Source organism: Anopheles funestus, chromosome X (genome assembly GCF_943734845.2).
Source record: "Anopheles funestus chromosome X, idAnoFuneDA-416_04, whole genome shotgun sequence".
Classification (NCBI taxonomy): Eukaryota; Metazoa; Arthropoda; class Insecta; order Diptera; family Culicidae; genus Anopheles; species Anopheles funestus.
Genome location: NC_064597.1, coordinates 14448975 through 14467037, shown reverse-complemented (window position 1 = coordinate 14467037; position 18063 = coordinate 14448975). Strand labels below are relative to the sequence as shown.

General features: G+C 44.8%; 2 protein-coding genes across 4 annotated transcripts; one reads left to right on the top strand and one right to left on the bottom strand.

Annotated features, from left to right (window-relative positions):
• Positions 1–674: 674 nt before the first annotated feature.
• Positions 675–13418, bottom strand: LOC125760642 (uncharacterized). Of its 2 annotated transcripts, none has more exons than XM_049420984.1 (3): positions 13261–13418; positions 11496–12342; positions 675–7028 (listed from the first exon to the last, which is right to left on the bottom strand). In XM_049420984.1, exon 3 carries the CDS (start codon positions 6342–6344, stop codon positions 3348–3350), a length of 2997 nt encoding a protein of 998 aa, XP_049276941.1. In that variant the 5' UTR covers positions 6345–7028; positions 11496–12342; positions 13261–13418; the 3' UTR covers positions 675–3347. The 2 variants fall into 2 exon arrangements, with proteins under 2 accessions (XP_049276941.1, XP_049276950.1); XM_049420993.1 differs by lacking the exon at positions 13261–13418 and adding an exon at positions 13024–13094.
• A 478-nt stretch (positions 13419–13896) lies between these two features.
• Positions 13897–16371, top strand: LOC125760790 (STAM-binding protein-like A). 2 transcript variants are annotated; one of them, XR_007418052.1, is made up of 5 exons: positions 13897–15161; positions 15267–15379; positions 15450–15549; positions 15629–15824; positions 15919–16371. XR_007418052.1 is itself a non-coding variant. In XM_049421301.1 (4 exons), the coding sequence occupies exons 1-4, from the start codon at positions 14181–14183 to the stop codon at positions 15686–15688; spliced, it is 1254 nt and encodes a 417-aa protein (XP_049277258.1). In that variant the 5' UTR covers positions 13897–14180; the 3' UTR covers positions 15689–16371. The 2 variants fall into 2 exon arrangements, 1 of the variants encoding a protein (XP_049277258.1); XM_049421301.1 differs by having other exon boundaries at positions 15629–16371.
• The last annotated feature ends 1692 nt before the right edge of the window (positions 16372–18063 follow it).

Sequence of the window (18063 nt, the reverse complement as noted above, 5' to 3'; positions counted from 1 at the left end):
TTTTACCATGCCTTGGTAGAATCTGTCAAATCGAGTTTGACACATTCTGCCATGGTAAAAACCAAGCAAAAGTACATAATGTAATCGGCCCTTAAGAGACGTGCTTTTTAAGTCCATCTCGTACATGAAATCGCTTTCCTCAGTTGCTGTGGAACGTGTAAAATTGAACATTGCATTAGGCTACCCGAAATCTCCTCTAAAACGCTTGTAGAAACTGGAAATAAAAATTACACAATAAACACACGCGAAAAAAAAACACAAACTATTTGAATGAATAAATATGACAAACTCCGTAAGCCTGTTAACACTGAAACGGGAATTGGTAAACTCATATAAAAAAATGAACCTGAACGCATTTGTCCTATTCCCTGTACAGTATATTGTATAATTTTCTCTCACCCCCTCCCCATCCTCTCTCTCTCTATCTTTTTATCACCCTAGTGGGAAGATTTCCCTTGGAGTGCGGCATTTTGCTCTATGGAGTTATGTATGCGATCGGAATGGTACAAAAAAACGACGGAATATATTCGTGTGCTTCTGCTTTGTTAAGTTTTTTGTCCTGCGGCTATTTTTGGGAGGGCCAGTACTTGTATTAATGCTATTCTATTCGCTCCTTGTTCTTATCGCTTCCCCTCCCATCCCCTCCCCTTCCAAAAAGCGCAAAGTCATCGCAATCTGAGGGCAGTTTTTTGTATATTTTCCTAATTTTTCATCGTTCACTTAATACGTGTAATATCCTCTAAAACTTCTACTAATAATATTCTCCTTTCCCCCATTACCTCTCCCATTTCCATTTGCATCCCGCTTTTGACATAAGTTTGACAGAAGCTGTGCGACGACACGCACAGCTGACTTGTTCGGTTTTTTTTTTGTTTTTGCTTCATTTTTGCTGCCGGAAGAATTGTTATTGTTGTTTACGTTTTATCGGTATTTGTTTTACATTCTAGAGATGATTTAGTTTTGTATCTGTTTTGCTGCGCTTCTTTCCCTTCTTTTATTTAATGTTTTGTTTTTTTTTTTTTGCTTGTTGGAACATGAAAGGCTTCTTTGTTCTATTACCACATACCCTGGGGTTATTGTTGCTTGCAGTTTTTTAATTTAATTTTTAAATATTATAGTCACACTCCATTTCTCCTTTTTTTAAATCGACGAGATCTGGAATTTGGAGAGCACAAAACAGTACATACACATACGCTCATACAATGACACACACACAGCATTGAAAAGGATGCAAAAGGAAATGGGTTCACTTTTGCATTCTCCATGCATGCGTATTTCTACATCCTCACATGCATTGGTGAGTGCGCTATGTATGGATGTGTGTGAGTGTATGTATGTGGGGGGACACAAAAACATTTCTTCCCCATCCGATAAACATCTTCCTTTTTGAAATGTACCGAGATTAGTGAGCTTTTGACACTAATCTTAGCCAGCCGCCTGCTTCTGTCTAGGTTTTAGTTATGCTTTTCTTCGTTCGAAATGAAATTTCTTGTTTATCTTTTCTTCTTCTGTTTCCTTTTAAAGACTACAATTACTAATAGCTACACTACTGCTTATGCGTTCTCCTGAGCGCCAAAAATAGTAGATGAAAATATGGAAAGAAAAAGGGGGGAGGAGGGGAACAAGAATTAATCTTAACGAGTTTCTTAAATTTTTGGATGTACTGCCTATTCAGTGGACAGTTGCTAGAAATGAAAAAGGGATGAAGATGGTATTTAGGGAGAAAGGGGAAGAAGATTAGGCAAACGCGGGATTATATGATTCATAACTCTTCCTATCCGTAATGTTTTCTAAGGGTAAATGTAAGATGTATAAGAGGGCGCACACGGATGGAACGAACAATTCGAGCTGACACTTGTTTTTTCTTCTTTGTTTCTCTAAAAAGCTGCTTGCGTGCTAATCAAGCAAATTTAACTTTATCATCGTTCTCTGCTTGCTTTTATAGGATTGTTTTTTTTCCTTCCTTTTCGCTTGTCGCTAGAGAAAGACCGTTCCTTAACACTGTTTAGCATAGTACGCAACTAATCGAGCCGATAATGAAACACATGACAGTGATGGAAACGAACGATCAATGAACAATAAGTAATAACTCTAGGGCAGATGAAGGAAAGGACAGGTATATATCTAGATAAAGTCCATCTACTTTTGACTGAGCGTGATTACGCTTCCTTAAAATTAAAATTCAGTAAATAAACGAATGTTTCGACGACCCGTCATCTGTCTCACGCAGGTAAACGTTACACTGCCAGAAGAGCTTGATAAGTCTCTCTTTCTCTCTTTTTCGCTTCTTATCCTCCTATTCCTAACTCGCCTTTTACGTAACGTTCATCCGTACAGCTGTATAGTGAAATCGAATTTTGCTGCCATTTCGCTATCCCTTGCCTGTCGAGTACATTTTGCCACTATCGAGGAACAATCAATGTTCCTTCTTTTTGCTTCTAGTGCGCCGGCTCATCACTAATAAAAACGGAAAAAATACGCTATGGATGAAATTCTCTGTCATTATCGCACGATGCCTGCAAATGGAAGAAGAAACGTTTATCATAGCTGCACTGATGGGAATGCTGTTGGTTTTCCGCCCAGATCTGGCAATACTAGAAACTCTGCCATCGCTCTGTTTTAGTTCCCGGACATTCCGCCTTTACCGGATGCTAGTGTTGTGCCTGTAAAACACCTACATCTTTTAGAAGTGTTTGCAAATGGGGAAAACAAAAATATTTTTTTATAAATCCAATCCCTACTCGATGCATCCGCGATGCATCCTACACCCTGATTGTAACCATAACACATCGCAAAAAAAATCCTCAAACCTCAGTATGTGGCAAATATTAAGATGAAACTAAATGCTTAAATTAGAGTTCAAATGTGTACACGCAAAAAAAAACGCGGGCGGTACAACAAAGTAAAAGAAAGGAAGCGAAACTATGCTAAACTTGATCTAACTGCCTCTACTCTCGCGTAAATTGGTATGCCTTTTCTATCGCATACAGTATCGTTATTGAGAACAATGCTTTTTTTCCCCTACAAAATGCTATTCGAAAGGAAGAAAGAAATAAAATATTATGCGCAAATTTTTGATTTGTCTTCTCCCAATTTTTTTGTTTTCAAAGAAATTCAGGGATTAATGTTGTGGTATTCAAAAAAAGAAGAAAAAAAGAAAAAGGGTCCTTTCATCAGTACCACTGTTCGGCCCAATAATATGGGTCACTTATAAGCCTGTCTATCACACGTACCGGACGCTTTATCACACACATCACACACATACATCGATATCAAGAATAAAAAATAGAAATAAAAACCGATCATCTAGAATGGACGTTGCTTCCATCGAAAACGGTTCGCTTGCTCTACTCGTTATCACTGATGCCAGCGCACTTTTCCTCTTCCAGCATGGCATCGAGTTCGTCCGTCAGGTTTGCTAGCATGTTACCGATATCGTTCAGCACATTGGTACCGTAAATGTCCTGCGAGGATGTTGCTACTGCCGCTGCTGCTGCTGATGAGTCGTCCTTTGTCGTACCCGTCGTTACGGACGATTGGCCTGCTACAACAGCCGTCGCTGTTGTTGGTACAGTTGCCGGTACAGCAGACGGTGCGGATGGTGTCGATGCTGTTGGATGGGTGGTGATGTTGCTTGCTGCACTTGCTGCTACCGGTACCGGTTGGGTGGACGAGGGTGATGACAGCTGCTGCTGTATGCAGCCCGTCGCCAGTGTGGTCGTTATCGAACCGGTTAGCGAAGACGAGGACGAGGAAGAGGACGAGGAAAGTGTGGGCAGTAGCAGGGGATGCTGTTGGGATGGTACCGTCGGCTGGTAGTGATGCTCCATCCGGTTCAGCGAGGAGCGCTGCTTTATCGTGCCAGCATTCTCGTTCGCGAACGGTATCTGATCGATCGATTCGAGGCTGGAGTTGGATTTGTTATCGTGCTGTCCGCACACCTTGTGCACCTCGACCGTCGTTTGAAGCGTTTGGCCGGCATACGCACCGTACGTGTGGGATGGAAGATGCTGCGTACCAGCGGGACCAACCATCCCTACCACACCACCCGGACCGAGGGTCGGTGGCGATGGGGTCGATTGGGTCGAGGAGGAGGCGGACGCGTGATGGTGCAGCAGCTGCTGTTGCGAGTGTGATTGTAACAACATGGACTGGTGATTGTGATAGATCGGTTGCTGCTGCTGCTGCTGCTGCTGTGCACCCACCGAAGTAACGGAGGGACTGTTGGCAACGGTACTGGACGTACCGGTGTCCTTCGTCACGAGCGTCAGCGTGTGATGATGCAGGTGATGATGCTGGACGGCATAAGGCGAGCTGGTGTAGTTGGCAAAGTGCATCGCGTCCAGGGCCGCCGTGGCCATTTCGACGTTTTCGATCTGTCCGAGCAGCGGTGGCATCGGCATCGGGACCGGATAGGTGGCCGGTTCGACAACATCCCCTTCCATACCGCCACCGGACGCACCGTCCAGTGCTGGTGACGGTAGCTTCAGATTGTTGGCCACAATCTTGGCAATGGGGCGTACGGTTCCACTCCGTCCACCGGATGCGTTGGGTGGACCGCTGAGCAATGCCAGCCGGACGCCATAGTTGTTGCGTTGATGCTGCCGTGGAAGTGTACCGCCACCCTGGAAGTACTGCTGCTGCTGCTGATGCTGCTGAACCATCTGCTGATGCTGCTGTACAAACTGTTGCTGCTGCATCCAGCCCTGCTGCTGACCGGCCGGTGCCCCAACGTATTGATGATGGTGATGATCTTCCGACAGTGCCAGCAGGGCGGAAGAAGCCTTTTCGTTCGTGGGTGTAATGTCACTGTCATCGTACGAGCTGCGCCGATAGATTGCCTGCGTACCATCGAAGTGTACGTGCGGGTACGTTATCATCTGATGGTGCGCTGCCATTGTGGGGCCATGCCCAAAATGTTCACCACTAGCCCCGGCAAGGGCAGCGGATGGTTGTGGTGGTGGTGGCGGTGCCGATTGTTGCCGCAGAAAGGTACTGTACGAGCCTGCCACTGCTAGATGGTGTTGGTGCTGCTGCTTGGATGAGTCCGATCGCAGCCCGATGCTCATGTCGTCGTAGTGTGCCCGCACGTGTCCACCACCCGCCGGTGAACGGGTAATCGTCGGTGACAGACCGTACGCGGCTAAACCGGCCACCGAACCGCCCATCATCTTCCCGCTAATGATATCCTTTACGCGCTTGATCGCGAGCAGTATCTTTTTCTGGTGGCCCAGCTTTACAATCCCAATGTCTTCCAGATCTTCCCACGTAAGCTGCGTCACGTCGTGTACGGTCTGGTAGCCCTGGGCAAGGAGCGGCTGCACGTACTCCTCTAGCCGCAGCAACCGCAACCACTCGTCGATCGAACCGGGCACGTAACCGGGCAGTGCGTCCGGCAGCTTCAGTGCGTCAATGTGGCGCTTCAACCGTTCGCGATGGTTCGGCTTCCGTATGCCGATGGCGGTCAAATCTTCCGGCGTCATACGCGCGATCGTTGGCAGATCGTACCCAGCCTCGAGGAACAGGTACGTGTACTCGTGAAAGTGGATCTCCATCAGCCACTCGGAGATGACATCGTGATCGGTACGGCTGCCGCTGGACGAATGGTTGCTTAACCGGTGGCTACACCCACCGGCACCGTTAGGACCACCACCGCTTCCCGAACCGATCGAACAGGAGCTAACGGAGCAGCGAGGTGACGACAGTACGCCGTAGCTTCCGACACCACTCACACTGCGATTCGACGAGTTGGAAGCACCGGTAAGATAGGAAGAGGCACGCCCAGAATCTAAACTAGCGGTCGAATGGCGCGAACCGGAACCGGCCGATCCGGACAGCGATACCGGACTGTCCCGGCCGGGTGATTGCGTTAGATCGATGCCTTGATCGTCCAAACCGTAATCGACGATACCGTCCGGGCCGCAGCGTAGCAACAAACTGGACGGGGCTGCTGCTGTCGTGACACTGCCGGTACCTCCTACACCTGTACCCACAACAGCCGCTCCGGTACCGGCGGACGTACCAGCAGCAGCAGAACCGGTCACGTTTCCTACCGATCCAACCGTTTCCATTGCCGGTTGTTGCTGTTGGTGGTGGTGCTGGTGATGATGATGTTCCAGTATAACCGTACCGGCCACCACCGCCGTGCCACCGTTCCGACCCGCCCCGTCACCCGTGTCATAGATCACTGCCGTTGGTGGACCGCCGCCGCCGCCGCTACCATTGCTTAGCCCGATCTTCCCGTACATATCGGGGACGGCTGGTGGCATCACCTTCTTTGCCTGCGGTACACTTTTCGATTGTCTTGACATACCTGCGCCCGTACTGAGGCTTAGCTTTCGCATCGTAGCAACCACGACGATGTGCCGGTCGAACCGAGGGACGACTTCTCCGTACGATGCAAACAAACCTCCTGCTGCTGCCGGACCGTGTATTGCTGCTGCATGTGCACTGCCGTTTGTTTCGGGTTTGTTTCCTGCGCTTGCAAATCTTCACCAACAGCACTAAACGATACCCACACAGGAGAAAAGAAAAACTAATCTAGTGTTCCAATTATGCACACGTTAACTAAACCTTCGTCTACTGATCGCAGGTACTACACAACCGTACGGTTCTGTTGTGCAGTTCGGGCACCACCGGACCGGACTGATGCTTGCCTACGGAGTGTGTTTCGCGATGTAAGCCCAAACGCGCTTCGACATCTGAATTTTAACTGCTTTTGCGACAAGAGGTCCACTCTCGCTCTCTCTCCCTCTCTCTCTCTCTCTCTCTCTGTCTCGCCTTATGCGCGCTTGTGCATGCGCATTAACCTTTGTGTTGCACTCTTGCCGCTAGAGACCCTTTTGCGGTTGGTTATCGCGTGCGTCGGCGTGTATCGTCTGAAATGGCGCGCCCGTGTTGTTGTGCGCCTCTTTTCGGTTTTTTGTTTTGCTTTACGAAATATCCCCAGCAAACACCGGTTGGCTCGTTTTGGAGGGAGGCTTTATTTTTTGCAGCGGCACCGTTGATTATTTTGCGTGGCGTCGTTCCTAAAACAAACAGAACAATGTTTTTGATTAGAATTCTAATGCATCTTTGCAATAATAGAAAAAAAACAAATTGGGAAGGGAGAAGAATGAGAAATATGCAACAATAAGGTGCATTCCTAACGAAAAAGAAGCGATGAAAAAATGAGATAAAAATTGTGGGCAAACAAATTATAGCTAATACGTTAGCTAATTGTAATTTCTGTGTTACAAAACTGCGATAATGCGAAATTGCGATAATGGAATAAGTAGCACAACACTTTAAACGTTTTTACACGCTTTTTTACGCATACGGTTTTTTATGTTGGTTTTGTTGGGGGAAAAACATTAAAAACGTTTTAGTTCGTATTCATTAAAAGGGTTTTTTTCATGCTTTTGCGAGAAGTGTTATTTTTTACACTGAAAAAGTCATACATCAACTACTTTAGAGCTGTTTAATCTTAAAAATATTTTGATTAAGAATGAATAATAATAATAATAATGAAGAATCATCAATCAAAATTGCTCATCTGATAGTGTTAGTATTAATAATATTTTATAACGTTTAATTTGTGATGTTAATATTTAAAGTTGAGTTATTAAACCTTGCATCAACTAAACATTTCACAAATAATATACATTTTTCAATTAACTGAAATCACCGCTATTTCACCTTTAAAACACTTCCATCCCACACCAAGCCGAGTATGAGAAATAAAATTCCAATAATGCTCATTCGTTCATTTAGCGACCATAAAATTCACCGTCAGTTACGAATCATGACGATTGCTATATTTTATTATTGCATTTTCCTTCCCTGGTGCCCTGGTGGAGTTACTTCACAAGAGGGTTAGTGAAAGGGCGGGCGGGATAAAAAAGTTTTGCCCGGATACATTCTCTATTGTAACCTCGAACCGCGGTGCAGCAGCCGATGCAAACAGAAATATTATAAGCGTAATTTAGCTTGACGGTTGAAAGGAAATAAACCTCTGCCTGCACAATTGATGTGTTCGAGAGATGCAAATTTCAAACTGCAGCAGTACATCTTACTAAAACGAAGGGAAGCATTAGCTTCACTGCACGGGCGTTAACGTAAAGATAAAATTCAATCATCTAAAATACCCGCTGACATCGTGCCAATTCGTTTTCCCAGCCACTGCCGTCGGTGCTATTTTCCATTCATGCTTTATTATTTTTATCCCTTTGTTTTGTCCTTTCTCATCACTTCAATGCATTCGATACAGCAGGAGGATAATCCGGAAAAATGTACGCGAAAGCATAAAGAAATGCGTTTCCAAAAGATGCACAAGTGCATTAACGAAAGAAATGCATTAACGTTGGCCCGCGCAGCCAACTCTTGCTGGTACGAACGTGAAGTGTAAAGTGTTTTAGAATCTTTTAAAACTGTGAATGTTTCATGTTTCCGTTTTTGCTTGCTTGCTGCACGTGGTATTTTACCCGCGAATGGCACACGTGAATGTCGTTAACATCGAGCGCACAACGTAACACACGTACGACTCGGATGAGGATGAGCCGCGATCGTCTTCATAGTTGAAATGATCGGAAACAAACATAACTTTAGCGCACCCATGCCATGGTCGATAGTAAAAATGGGAACATGAAAATAAAACACCACACCACATACACACCGACACCTAAAACCAAAAAACGAAAAAATCGATTAAAATAATCTTTCGAGCGAAGATGTTTGTTCAATTTGTCTGTGTGCATGTCTTTTTTTTTATGTTCCGAATGGTGCAGCTGCTGTTTGCTGGCGCAGGTTGTAATGCGCTTCAGCTGCAACCCAGACAGCCGAAAGGGGGTTCGCTCTAAATCCATCTGATTCCTACCCGTCCAATCGATGGATCAGCCGTAATCGATGTAGAATTATTAACCGTCAAACATCGGACGTTTGGGTTTTATTGTATGTTTGGAAATTGCGTTCTCATTTTCACGCAGATGCATTTACCAAAGGGAAAACAAAATATGGTTGCTTATATACACAAAAGCCACCGTTTATGATGCAGGGTTTAGGAGCAAGTCAATTTTAAAGGTTTTTTTTTGTTTTGCAATATCTTAAGAAACGTATTTCAACAAAGCGATAAATAATTCAATTTCCAGAACATAAATGTCAAAATACGTCCATATAATGTCCAATAAATTTGAACTGAAACTTTTGTAATCGATCGCCAAGAGCGATCACTGGCACGGGGATACTGGACGCACTGTAATTTTGAGTTTAAATTTTCTTATTCATTGCCAATCCGATCGGAAGTGTTAGTAAAGACTAGCTTATCTCAAATGATGGAATTACAGTGGAGCGCTGATTATTCGGATACCTTTTATCCGGCAATAAAAAGAGTTGTGCCCTTTTATCCGTGATATTCGCTTATCCGGCAGGAGCTGAGTACCGATGAGCACGGATAATCAGCGTTACACTGTAGTATGGTATATATAGTAGTTCCTATACACGCTTTATCTCAATATAAGTAACATTGGCATTTAACGAACTATTATCCGTGGAAATCGATTAACATGCATCAATCCGACACCGAGCACTCCGGATAATCGACGTTCTACTGTATATTTCTTAGTGGATGCAAAGCAATACTTCAATAGGAGAGATTCTTCTTGTCTATACAATCTGACAGCTATTTCTGGATTACAAGATTTCAATTTACCACGCAACCGGGATAATCAACCCCTGTTACAGCAATCTGATTGGGATTTTTACCGATTCTCTCTTGTCAAAAAACGGCGTCGGTCTAATTTGAGTTCTAAAGTTCGAAAAGTATTAACCTAGCAATTACTTTAATTTGTATATCTTAAAATTAGTTTCAATTCAGACGAAATGCCCAAACATACAACGCTGTAAATTGTTAACACAACACTTATTCCTAGTGTTGGTAAATTATAAGATGAAAATTGTGTGTAATTCACAGGCAATAAATAAAGCTCATTATTTCGAGCCGTTTATGATCCGGTCATAAATATCCAGTGTAATAGCATACCTTCGGTTGACGCAATGCGTCCGGCTTGGGTTAAAATCTCGACTCGGTCGTACTGATATAAATATGTGTGAATTCAAATCTCAAACAGAGTGCTGTCATTAGGGTAAAACAACGGTTAACGTGCAAACAAGAGAATAAAACTGTTATTGCAAACGAAACGACTGTACCAATGAACGTAGGCGTTCGAGCACCTTTGACCAGTCGTAATTATTGACTGCTTTCTATCAAGCTTTAGTTTTATGGAACTACTAACGACCGATATTATGCAATATACAATATATGATGCATTAAATCTAGTACGGCCTATTATTTTGGTTATTTTTCTATCTTCAAGGACATTCTGTTGGTTGCCTTTATATGTTTTAAGTGCCGCTAGGGTCGGTCAAATAATATACTAAACAATAAAAAGCATTTGTACATCCAAATAAGTGATAATTGTGAGAGGTTGAGTGATGGCCTCTGCAAATCGTTTATCTTGCGTAATTTTGAAGACCTTATCGTCGTCTTCGAGTTATTCCGGTCTGAACTGGATGGCCTAAAACGACTGAAAGGACTGATCCTCGAAGACACATCAAATGCACTGAACAAAGGTAAGATTATTGTAGATCTAGTTGTTCAGCGTTGATTTTTGAATTCCCTTGGTTAAAGATGAATCAAATGATCTTTCTAGAGAATGCTTCTGTAACTATGATTATTAAGCTTCAAGATTATAGCATTACAAAGAACAAATATCTATTCTACCGTGTCGATAGATAGACACATTATCGTTCTGCAACAAGAATCCTGAGCTGATTAATATTTAATCAGCCAAAACTGACACGACGCTTGTTAAGAATAAACAGTTCGAACGAATCATTCTCGTCTATTTCATACCTAAACGAGATAGATAGTTGATAGATGTATATCGCGTCCATTGAATGATATCAAGTACAGGTATGCCCCTTATTTCGTGGACTGTACAATGGCGAACAACACCTTTTGCCCACGCAAAACGCTGCAATCGCGCGAACCCAAGCACCAGTCAGATTGTACATTCTTTTGTATCTACAGTCATTGCCGGCGTGTCCTGAAGCGAGACCAAGTTGTAACCTGAACCACGCGGTGTGTCTAACGCGTCCGCTGAGACGCTAGACGATAAAGACCGTTCCGTCGTCTGCTGCCATTGGAGTATCCGGTTTGGTGCCGGGGGTTCGATGCGCATTCGGTTTGCAATATTTCGCGAAACGAATATCCCCGTCTGTTTGGTACCGAGCACGTAACCACACGTTATCAGCGGTGTATGAAGAGACTCAAATTGTGATGAAGCGGTGTATTGTTATTCTTTCTTGTTGTTGTTGTTTTTTTTTTGCAAGTCGCTACCATCCTAATGTGTCTTGGCAGGCAGCACATGATGATAACGCATGGTGGCTCCCATTTTCATTATCAAAAAAAAAACCGCTACAAAGAGTGTAACACAAGGCAGTTTAATATTCGCACTTACCTTCGCAAAAAAAATTTCCCGTCAAGCGGCAGGTGCCGTACGTTGGTATGGATGGTGATGTTGTCAGGCCATCGTGTCTGCTGATGGGGGAGTGATGGACTCCATTGATGAACTTTACCGCTGGGCGATTGATCTGTGTTGTCTGGTTAGGTTCCCGTCTAGCCGCTCCACATTTTCCACCATCGGCCAATCTCTAGCGGGTCCGTTCTCGCAGGACAGCTTTCCACACTGCGCAACATACACACACACACACACCGACAAACCCGCGCGCGCGTGCACACCGACAAACCGTGGAAAATCGTAGCTCGTTCGCCGCAGTTTGAGTAGTGAAAATCTTGCTATAAAAGGCGCATCACAACGCGCAATCAGGCTTTAGTTGAAATTATTGATAAACGTTTGATTGGTGATAATGGTGACCGCGGGTACACTGCACTGCTTTTTTCCTTCACCGCACGGGTTTTCTCTCCACACGCAACGCGCTCCGTACGTACGCTGGGAACAACTGCTGCTCTGCTATGTTTGCGCTCTGTGCGTCCTCTCGCGTCCAGGGCAAACCCGCGGTGCGTATATTGGTTGATGGACGAACGTACGAGCGAGTGAGCGAAGGGCGCTCCTTTCAAGCGTGCACTCTCTTTCCCACTTTCACCGTTTTCTACGCGCGACTGCAAACGGGATAGCTTGATTTGGCCGCTGTCTTTTACTCACTCTCTCCCTCTCTCTCTCTCTCTCTCTCTCTAGCGCGTTCGTGAAAAGTGCTCCACCTGCACTCTGCTAATAGAGATACACTGCAGCGCACACAGCAGAGCTAAACGTCACACACAACCATACACACGCGCGTTGTTAAACACTTTGTTGGCAGCCGAGTGTGCGTGCGCGCAAGTAAGATGACAATAGGAAGTGAGGGAAACAAAACCGAGAGAGAGAGCGAGAAAGAAAGAAAGGGAATCGGAAATGTAAGAGAAAGAAACAAGAAACACAAAACAGTTAGTTTAAGCTGCTAAACAACACACATAGACAAAACTGTTCCCTTTTAATCACACACACACACCCCATAACGTCAATGGTTTTTCCTCCGGTTTTGTTAGAACGTCTTAAAGACATGAAATAGCATAGGTTTTTGGGGAAAGTAATAGACAATAGTTCATTCATTCTCTTTTCCACACTCTTTTCCACTATTATATTCCCTTTTTCGTAAGATCTGGACGCTGCGTCAGCAAAGGCGATTATTGATATGAATCTTCCATGCGTCTTTCTCTGTGTTTGTGCGTGTGTGTGTGTGTGCGTTTGGTGAAGAAAAGCAAATAGTGCATCATATAGCTGTGTTCGACATAGCACCACATTTGAATGAAAAATAGAAGCATACACACACACGCGCGTTCTAACACCACCTCATTATGATTGTATGCACCTTCAAACATTTTTTTTTTGTTTGCTTCACCTGGCTGCAAAAATGTTCTAATTGTTCCACCACCACATACAACACACAGCAAACAAACAAATAAAAACTTCTCTAAAATCGGTCGCTCACCCGCACGATATGTGCTGTGGTTGTTTTCTTTTTCCTCGACCACCCTCCCCCCGCCAACTCCTCGCCCCTACACACCCAAACACTCTACACACCGATACGCTACGCACGGTGGACTGGAGTCTGGTCTGGTACAGCACCGACCGAACTAACCGAAACCATCTGCACCCAAGAGGAGGTAAAAATTCGATCGAACCGGATGGAATCGTCCGTTTCTTGGGCACCTTGCGCTATACTTACGACGAAATGATGGAACGGTGCACAAATCGAGGACAGACGGGCACTGATAAGGAGATAAGACGACCAATTTCTGCCATACGCCTAACGGAGGTGCGTGTTACTGCCGTGGCCCACACGGTATCTCACAATACGCTGGCAAGCGGGGCTTGTTTATTGAGTGTACGCTTGCCATCCCGTTTGACGTTAGCTGTGGCCCGTGGACATGTGAGCGTGAGCGAGATAGCGCATCAGCTGTCATTAACGCTAGCGTCCTCTAGTGTGTAAAGTGAGTGCATCATGTCATCGCCAAGAATAATGTACAATTATAATCTGAAAAGTTTTCCGTTGCAAAATGCTTTTTTTAACATCATTATTATTGTTAGAGGTTTATTAGCTTGCTAAATGGTTTTATAAAAATATTACTTAACCTTTATTTACAGTTGGAATCTTATTATTAGATCTATTTAAAGATGCGACACAAAATGAGAGCAAATACCTTTTTACATTTTTTTAACACAGAGGAAAAACTCCCATCGGGACCAGGAGAAAATGAGGATGTTGTGCGATTTATATAAATATACAATTAAAACGATAAATAAGTACAAAAAAGGAATGCATCCACGCTTGTGCCGTGGAAGCGCTGCTGCATCATATGCACATTCTAGTTGTCAATTGCTTTGTTGTTGTTTTGAGTTCGTTTCGCATTTGACAATAGCTGCATGAGGAATCCCTCCCCATCTTCTGTATGGGATCTATGACCAGTGAGTAATCGACCAAAGGTGAGCAAGGCAAGAAAGTAAATAAAACGCTAACCGTGCCCGATTCGGTGTGTGCAATTTTCCACCGTACGGTGCACTCGATGTGACGCATTCAATTGGACCACTCTCAGCGCCGCTTGCATCCGTACCCGTTGCGCAATTGCTCGCACGCACGGATACAGAATGTCCCAGAAGCAATCGCATCCGGTGGAGATGGGACCGATCGAGCCGCACCAGCGGCTACAGAAGCTGATTGCCGACAGTCAGCGTGTTTCGATCGATCCGACCATGCCGATCAATCGGTACTATCGGTCCGGGAATCAGATCGTCGAAACGGCGGACCGTTCGCTGCGGGAAGGGAACCTGGAGAAAGCGTTCACCTTCTATCTGCGGTTCGTGACCATCTTTGTCGAGCTGATACTGGACCATCCGGGGTATAAATCGGTTCCGCCAGCGGACAAGCAGCAGACGAAGGAAAAGATCAAGAAGATACTGCCGCGGGCGGAAGAGATACGCAAGAAGCTGCTGGAGAAGTACACGACCGAGTATAAGCTGTACCTGCAGCAGTTGAAGCTGCAGGCAGAACAAGAGGAAAGAGAGAATGAAGCACGGAAGCAGTCGGAAGCGGCGGCGGCAGCAGCGGTAGCAGCAGCATCGAAGGCATCCGTTCAACAGCCCACCACCTCCACCGGTACGGCGGGTCCGTACGCACCTAGTGCACCGAGCCACGTGGCAGTTATCTCCGACAGTGATGCGAAGCTGATCGATCAGGTACTTTATCCGAGCGACTTTTTGACGGATCGCAGCCAGGCAACGGGACTTCCCGGGACGGGCCTGTTGCTTGCCGGGGACGATAAGCAAAAGTTCGATCGTTCGCTGAAACCGATCTTACCGGCCGCACCGGCACCGATGACCGGGTTCCGATCGATCGTAGTACCGACCGATACGATGCAAAAGTTTCTCGAGCTGGCCGCCGCCAACACTGGTGCAAATCTGGAAACGTGTGCGATACTGGCGGGCAGCTTGGTGCAGACCAGGTTCACCATTACCCATGTGATATTTCCAAAGCAGAGCGGTACCTCGGATAGCTGCAATACGATGAACGAGGAGGAGATTGCGGTCGTACAGGACCGGCACAATCTCATTACGCTTGGGTGGATACATGTAAGCAATAGACCATAATGTGGGTCACTTAGATAATGATTCGTTTTAAATCACTTCTTTCTTTGTTTTGTTTTTTTTTTTTTGCATTTATTATTCTCCCACCAGACACACCCCTCACAGACGGCGTTTCTTTCGTCGGTAGATTTACACACACACTGCTCTTATCAGCTAATGCTGGAAGAAGCGATTGCGATCGTCTGCTCACCAAAGTATCGAGAGTAAGTCTGTTTGATCAGTTCAAAGTTGCAATATTCAGTAATAACTGACATCTACTCGTCTACTCAATAGAACTGGCTTTTTTAATCTCACACCGTACGGGATGGATTCCATATCGCAATGTCGACAAACCGGGTTCCATCCGCATCCTGCTGGTCAACCTTTATTTACCGTACGCATACAACGATGATGATCCTTTTATACTCGAACCTCGTCGCTAATGAACTTTTTCTTTTGCTGGATACTTTTAGGAAGCGCAACACATCATACTTAGCGACACGGTTGCGGCTAAAGTAATTGACTTGCGATAAATAAGTGTACTTATGCTTTACCTTACATAGGTAGAAGAGGTTTGCAGCTATGCACAACGGAAGGACGTGAGTGGACGTTCCCAGATCGCCTAAATCATAAAAATCACCTGCTGCTGCTGTGTGTGTGTGCAAATGTGTATGTGTGTATAACGCTTATATTTGTATCACTTTTGATAATCGATCGTTTCTCCCTATTCTCGCACAAACTTCACAATGTGTAACACGCAAAGTTTGTGTAAAGGATGCGCTCGTCTAGTGAACATACTGCCGTTTCGCACGTTTCGCCTACGTAAGATGCAAAGAACAAAAAAAAAACAAATTATAAGAAAAATGTTCAACTCACCGAACGATAGAATGTAAAATGCGTCTGCTTTAACACTGCTAAATTATTTGCAACGGCATCAGACACAAATCAATAGCGTGATTAGGTGGAGACGGTTCCACACACTATAAGAAGGCGTGGGAGAAAATGCCAGCTGTAGGGGTTTTGAGTCATTTCCCTGTAAGCGCTGTAAAGCATAGCCACAGACACACCGAACCACGGACATCACCAGCCGCGCACGTGACAACCGTGTCCGCAAGTATTTTGTCGCAATGATAAGATGGAAAGTAAAATGCGCGTGTTAGGTTTAGGAAAATTGCGTTTAAAAAAAAAGAATAAATATATACGTGTATACATGGTATTTTACTCGTCTAGCATCTTATCCGGTTCCGTACACATCTCACCGAACGCCCAACCGGACTTTCCCCTCGTAGCAAGGACTGCTACGTCTGGCTAAAAAGCTTCTCTGACCAAAATGTTTCAGCGAGACATTCGCGACCATCATTACGCTCCTTAGCCTGCAGAATGATTGATAAGCGTTTCCCGGCGTTCACTGCCTAGTTCTACCCCGACCAGCCAAACCAACATGCTTTCTCGCTTTGGCAGGTTTGATTGTTCATAAGACAGAACGAGAAGGTACGTTGATATTGCTACCCGGGACCCAATCGTTTAATCTGTGTATTTAATCTAATTTAATATCCCATTCAAAATTTTGACAAAACCATGCGAAAAAATCGGAGCGATGGAGCTGTGCCACCCAGAGTGACCAGATTATTTTCCTCGTTATCGCTAGGAAAGCAAAAAGGGCTAAAGTCTGAAACACGACCCCCCCCCACCTAACGGTCACTCATCTGCGTGTCAATTTTTCGTACAGGGTGGTTCGGAGACTATGCAATGTGGCCTGAATTTGATTTTTTTTACAATTACTATTAAATTGTAAGGAGGTTTTCGGGCTAAAGTCTGAAACACGACCCCCCCCACTCACGGTCACTCATCTGCGTGTCAATTTTTCGTACAGGGTGGTTCGGAGACTATGCAATGTGGCCTGAATTTGATTTTTTTTACAATTACTATTAAATTGTAAGGAGGTTTTCGCATAGTGAAAAGTGATTTATTCATCGAGGAACCAAGTTCCATACGCTGTTTGTGAAACCGTAAAATTTTCCTCATTTTTGGCCCAACTTTGCCCCATAGCTCCGCCGGTATCCAAGATATCACCAAACTTTCTTCTGGCCATGGCTAGATGGCACTTGTGGCTAGATTTCGTCCATGCACCACTAATCGCTACCATGTCTGTGGCCGAAGCTATTCGCGAAAGCTCCAACGGATCGCCAATCTTTGACCTGTGGTCGATAGATGGCACCAATTGCTACATTTTCTTCTTCGACGGCCATGCCCTCAGGTGTCTGTGTCTCGAAACATAATTAAAAAACACGCAACCGATTTCGAACCACCCTGCACGAGTAAAAGCCACTCAAATGAGTGCCCGTGAGTGGGGGGGTCGTGTTTCAGACTTTAGCCCCAATTGCTACATTTTCTTCTTCGACGGCCATGCCCTCAGGTGTCTGTGTCTCGAAACATAATTAAAAAACACGCAACCGATTTCGAACCACCCTGCACGAGTAAAAGCCACTCAAATGAGTGCCCGTGAGTGGGGGGGGGTCGTGTTTCAGACTTTAGCCAAATAATCAAAAACAAATTTTCTTTATACGTATTGACTAAAATATGATGCATGTAATATCGAACCCTGCATTTTTTTATAGCACTCATTTCAAACATGTACAGCGAAACGCCGATTATCCGTGCTCATTGGGACTCGGCCCCTGCCGGATAAGCGAATATCACGGATGATAGGCACAACTCTTTTAATTGATAAAAAGTAGTGTTTAGTGTGTAATGAGTGGAATTTTCTTTTCTAAAGCTAGATGTTAAATTTTTTAGGTGCACTTTGCACAATAAATCTGTTCTATTTGGTCGAACTTGAACCAATTGTACCATTTCCTATTAATTTTGCAGTAAATATGTCAATTCGCCTTCGGAACTGTCATTTCCG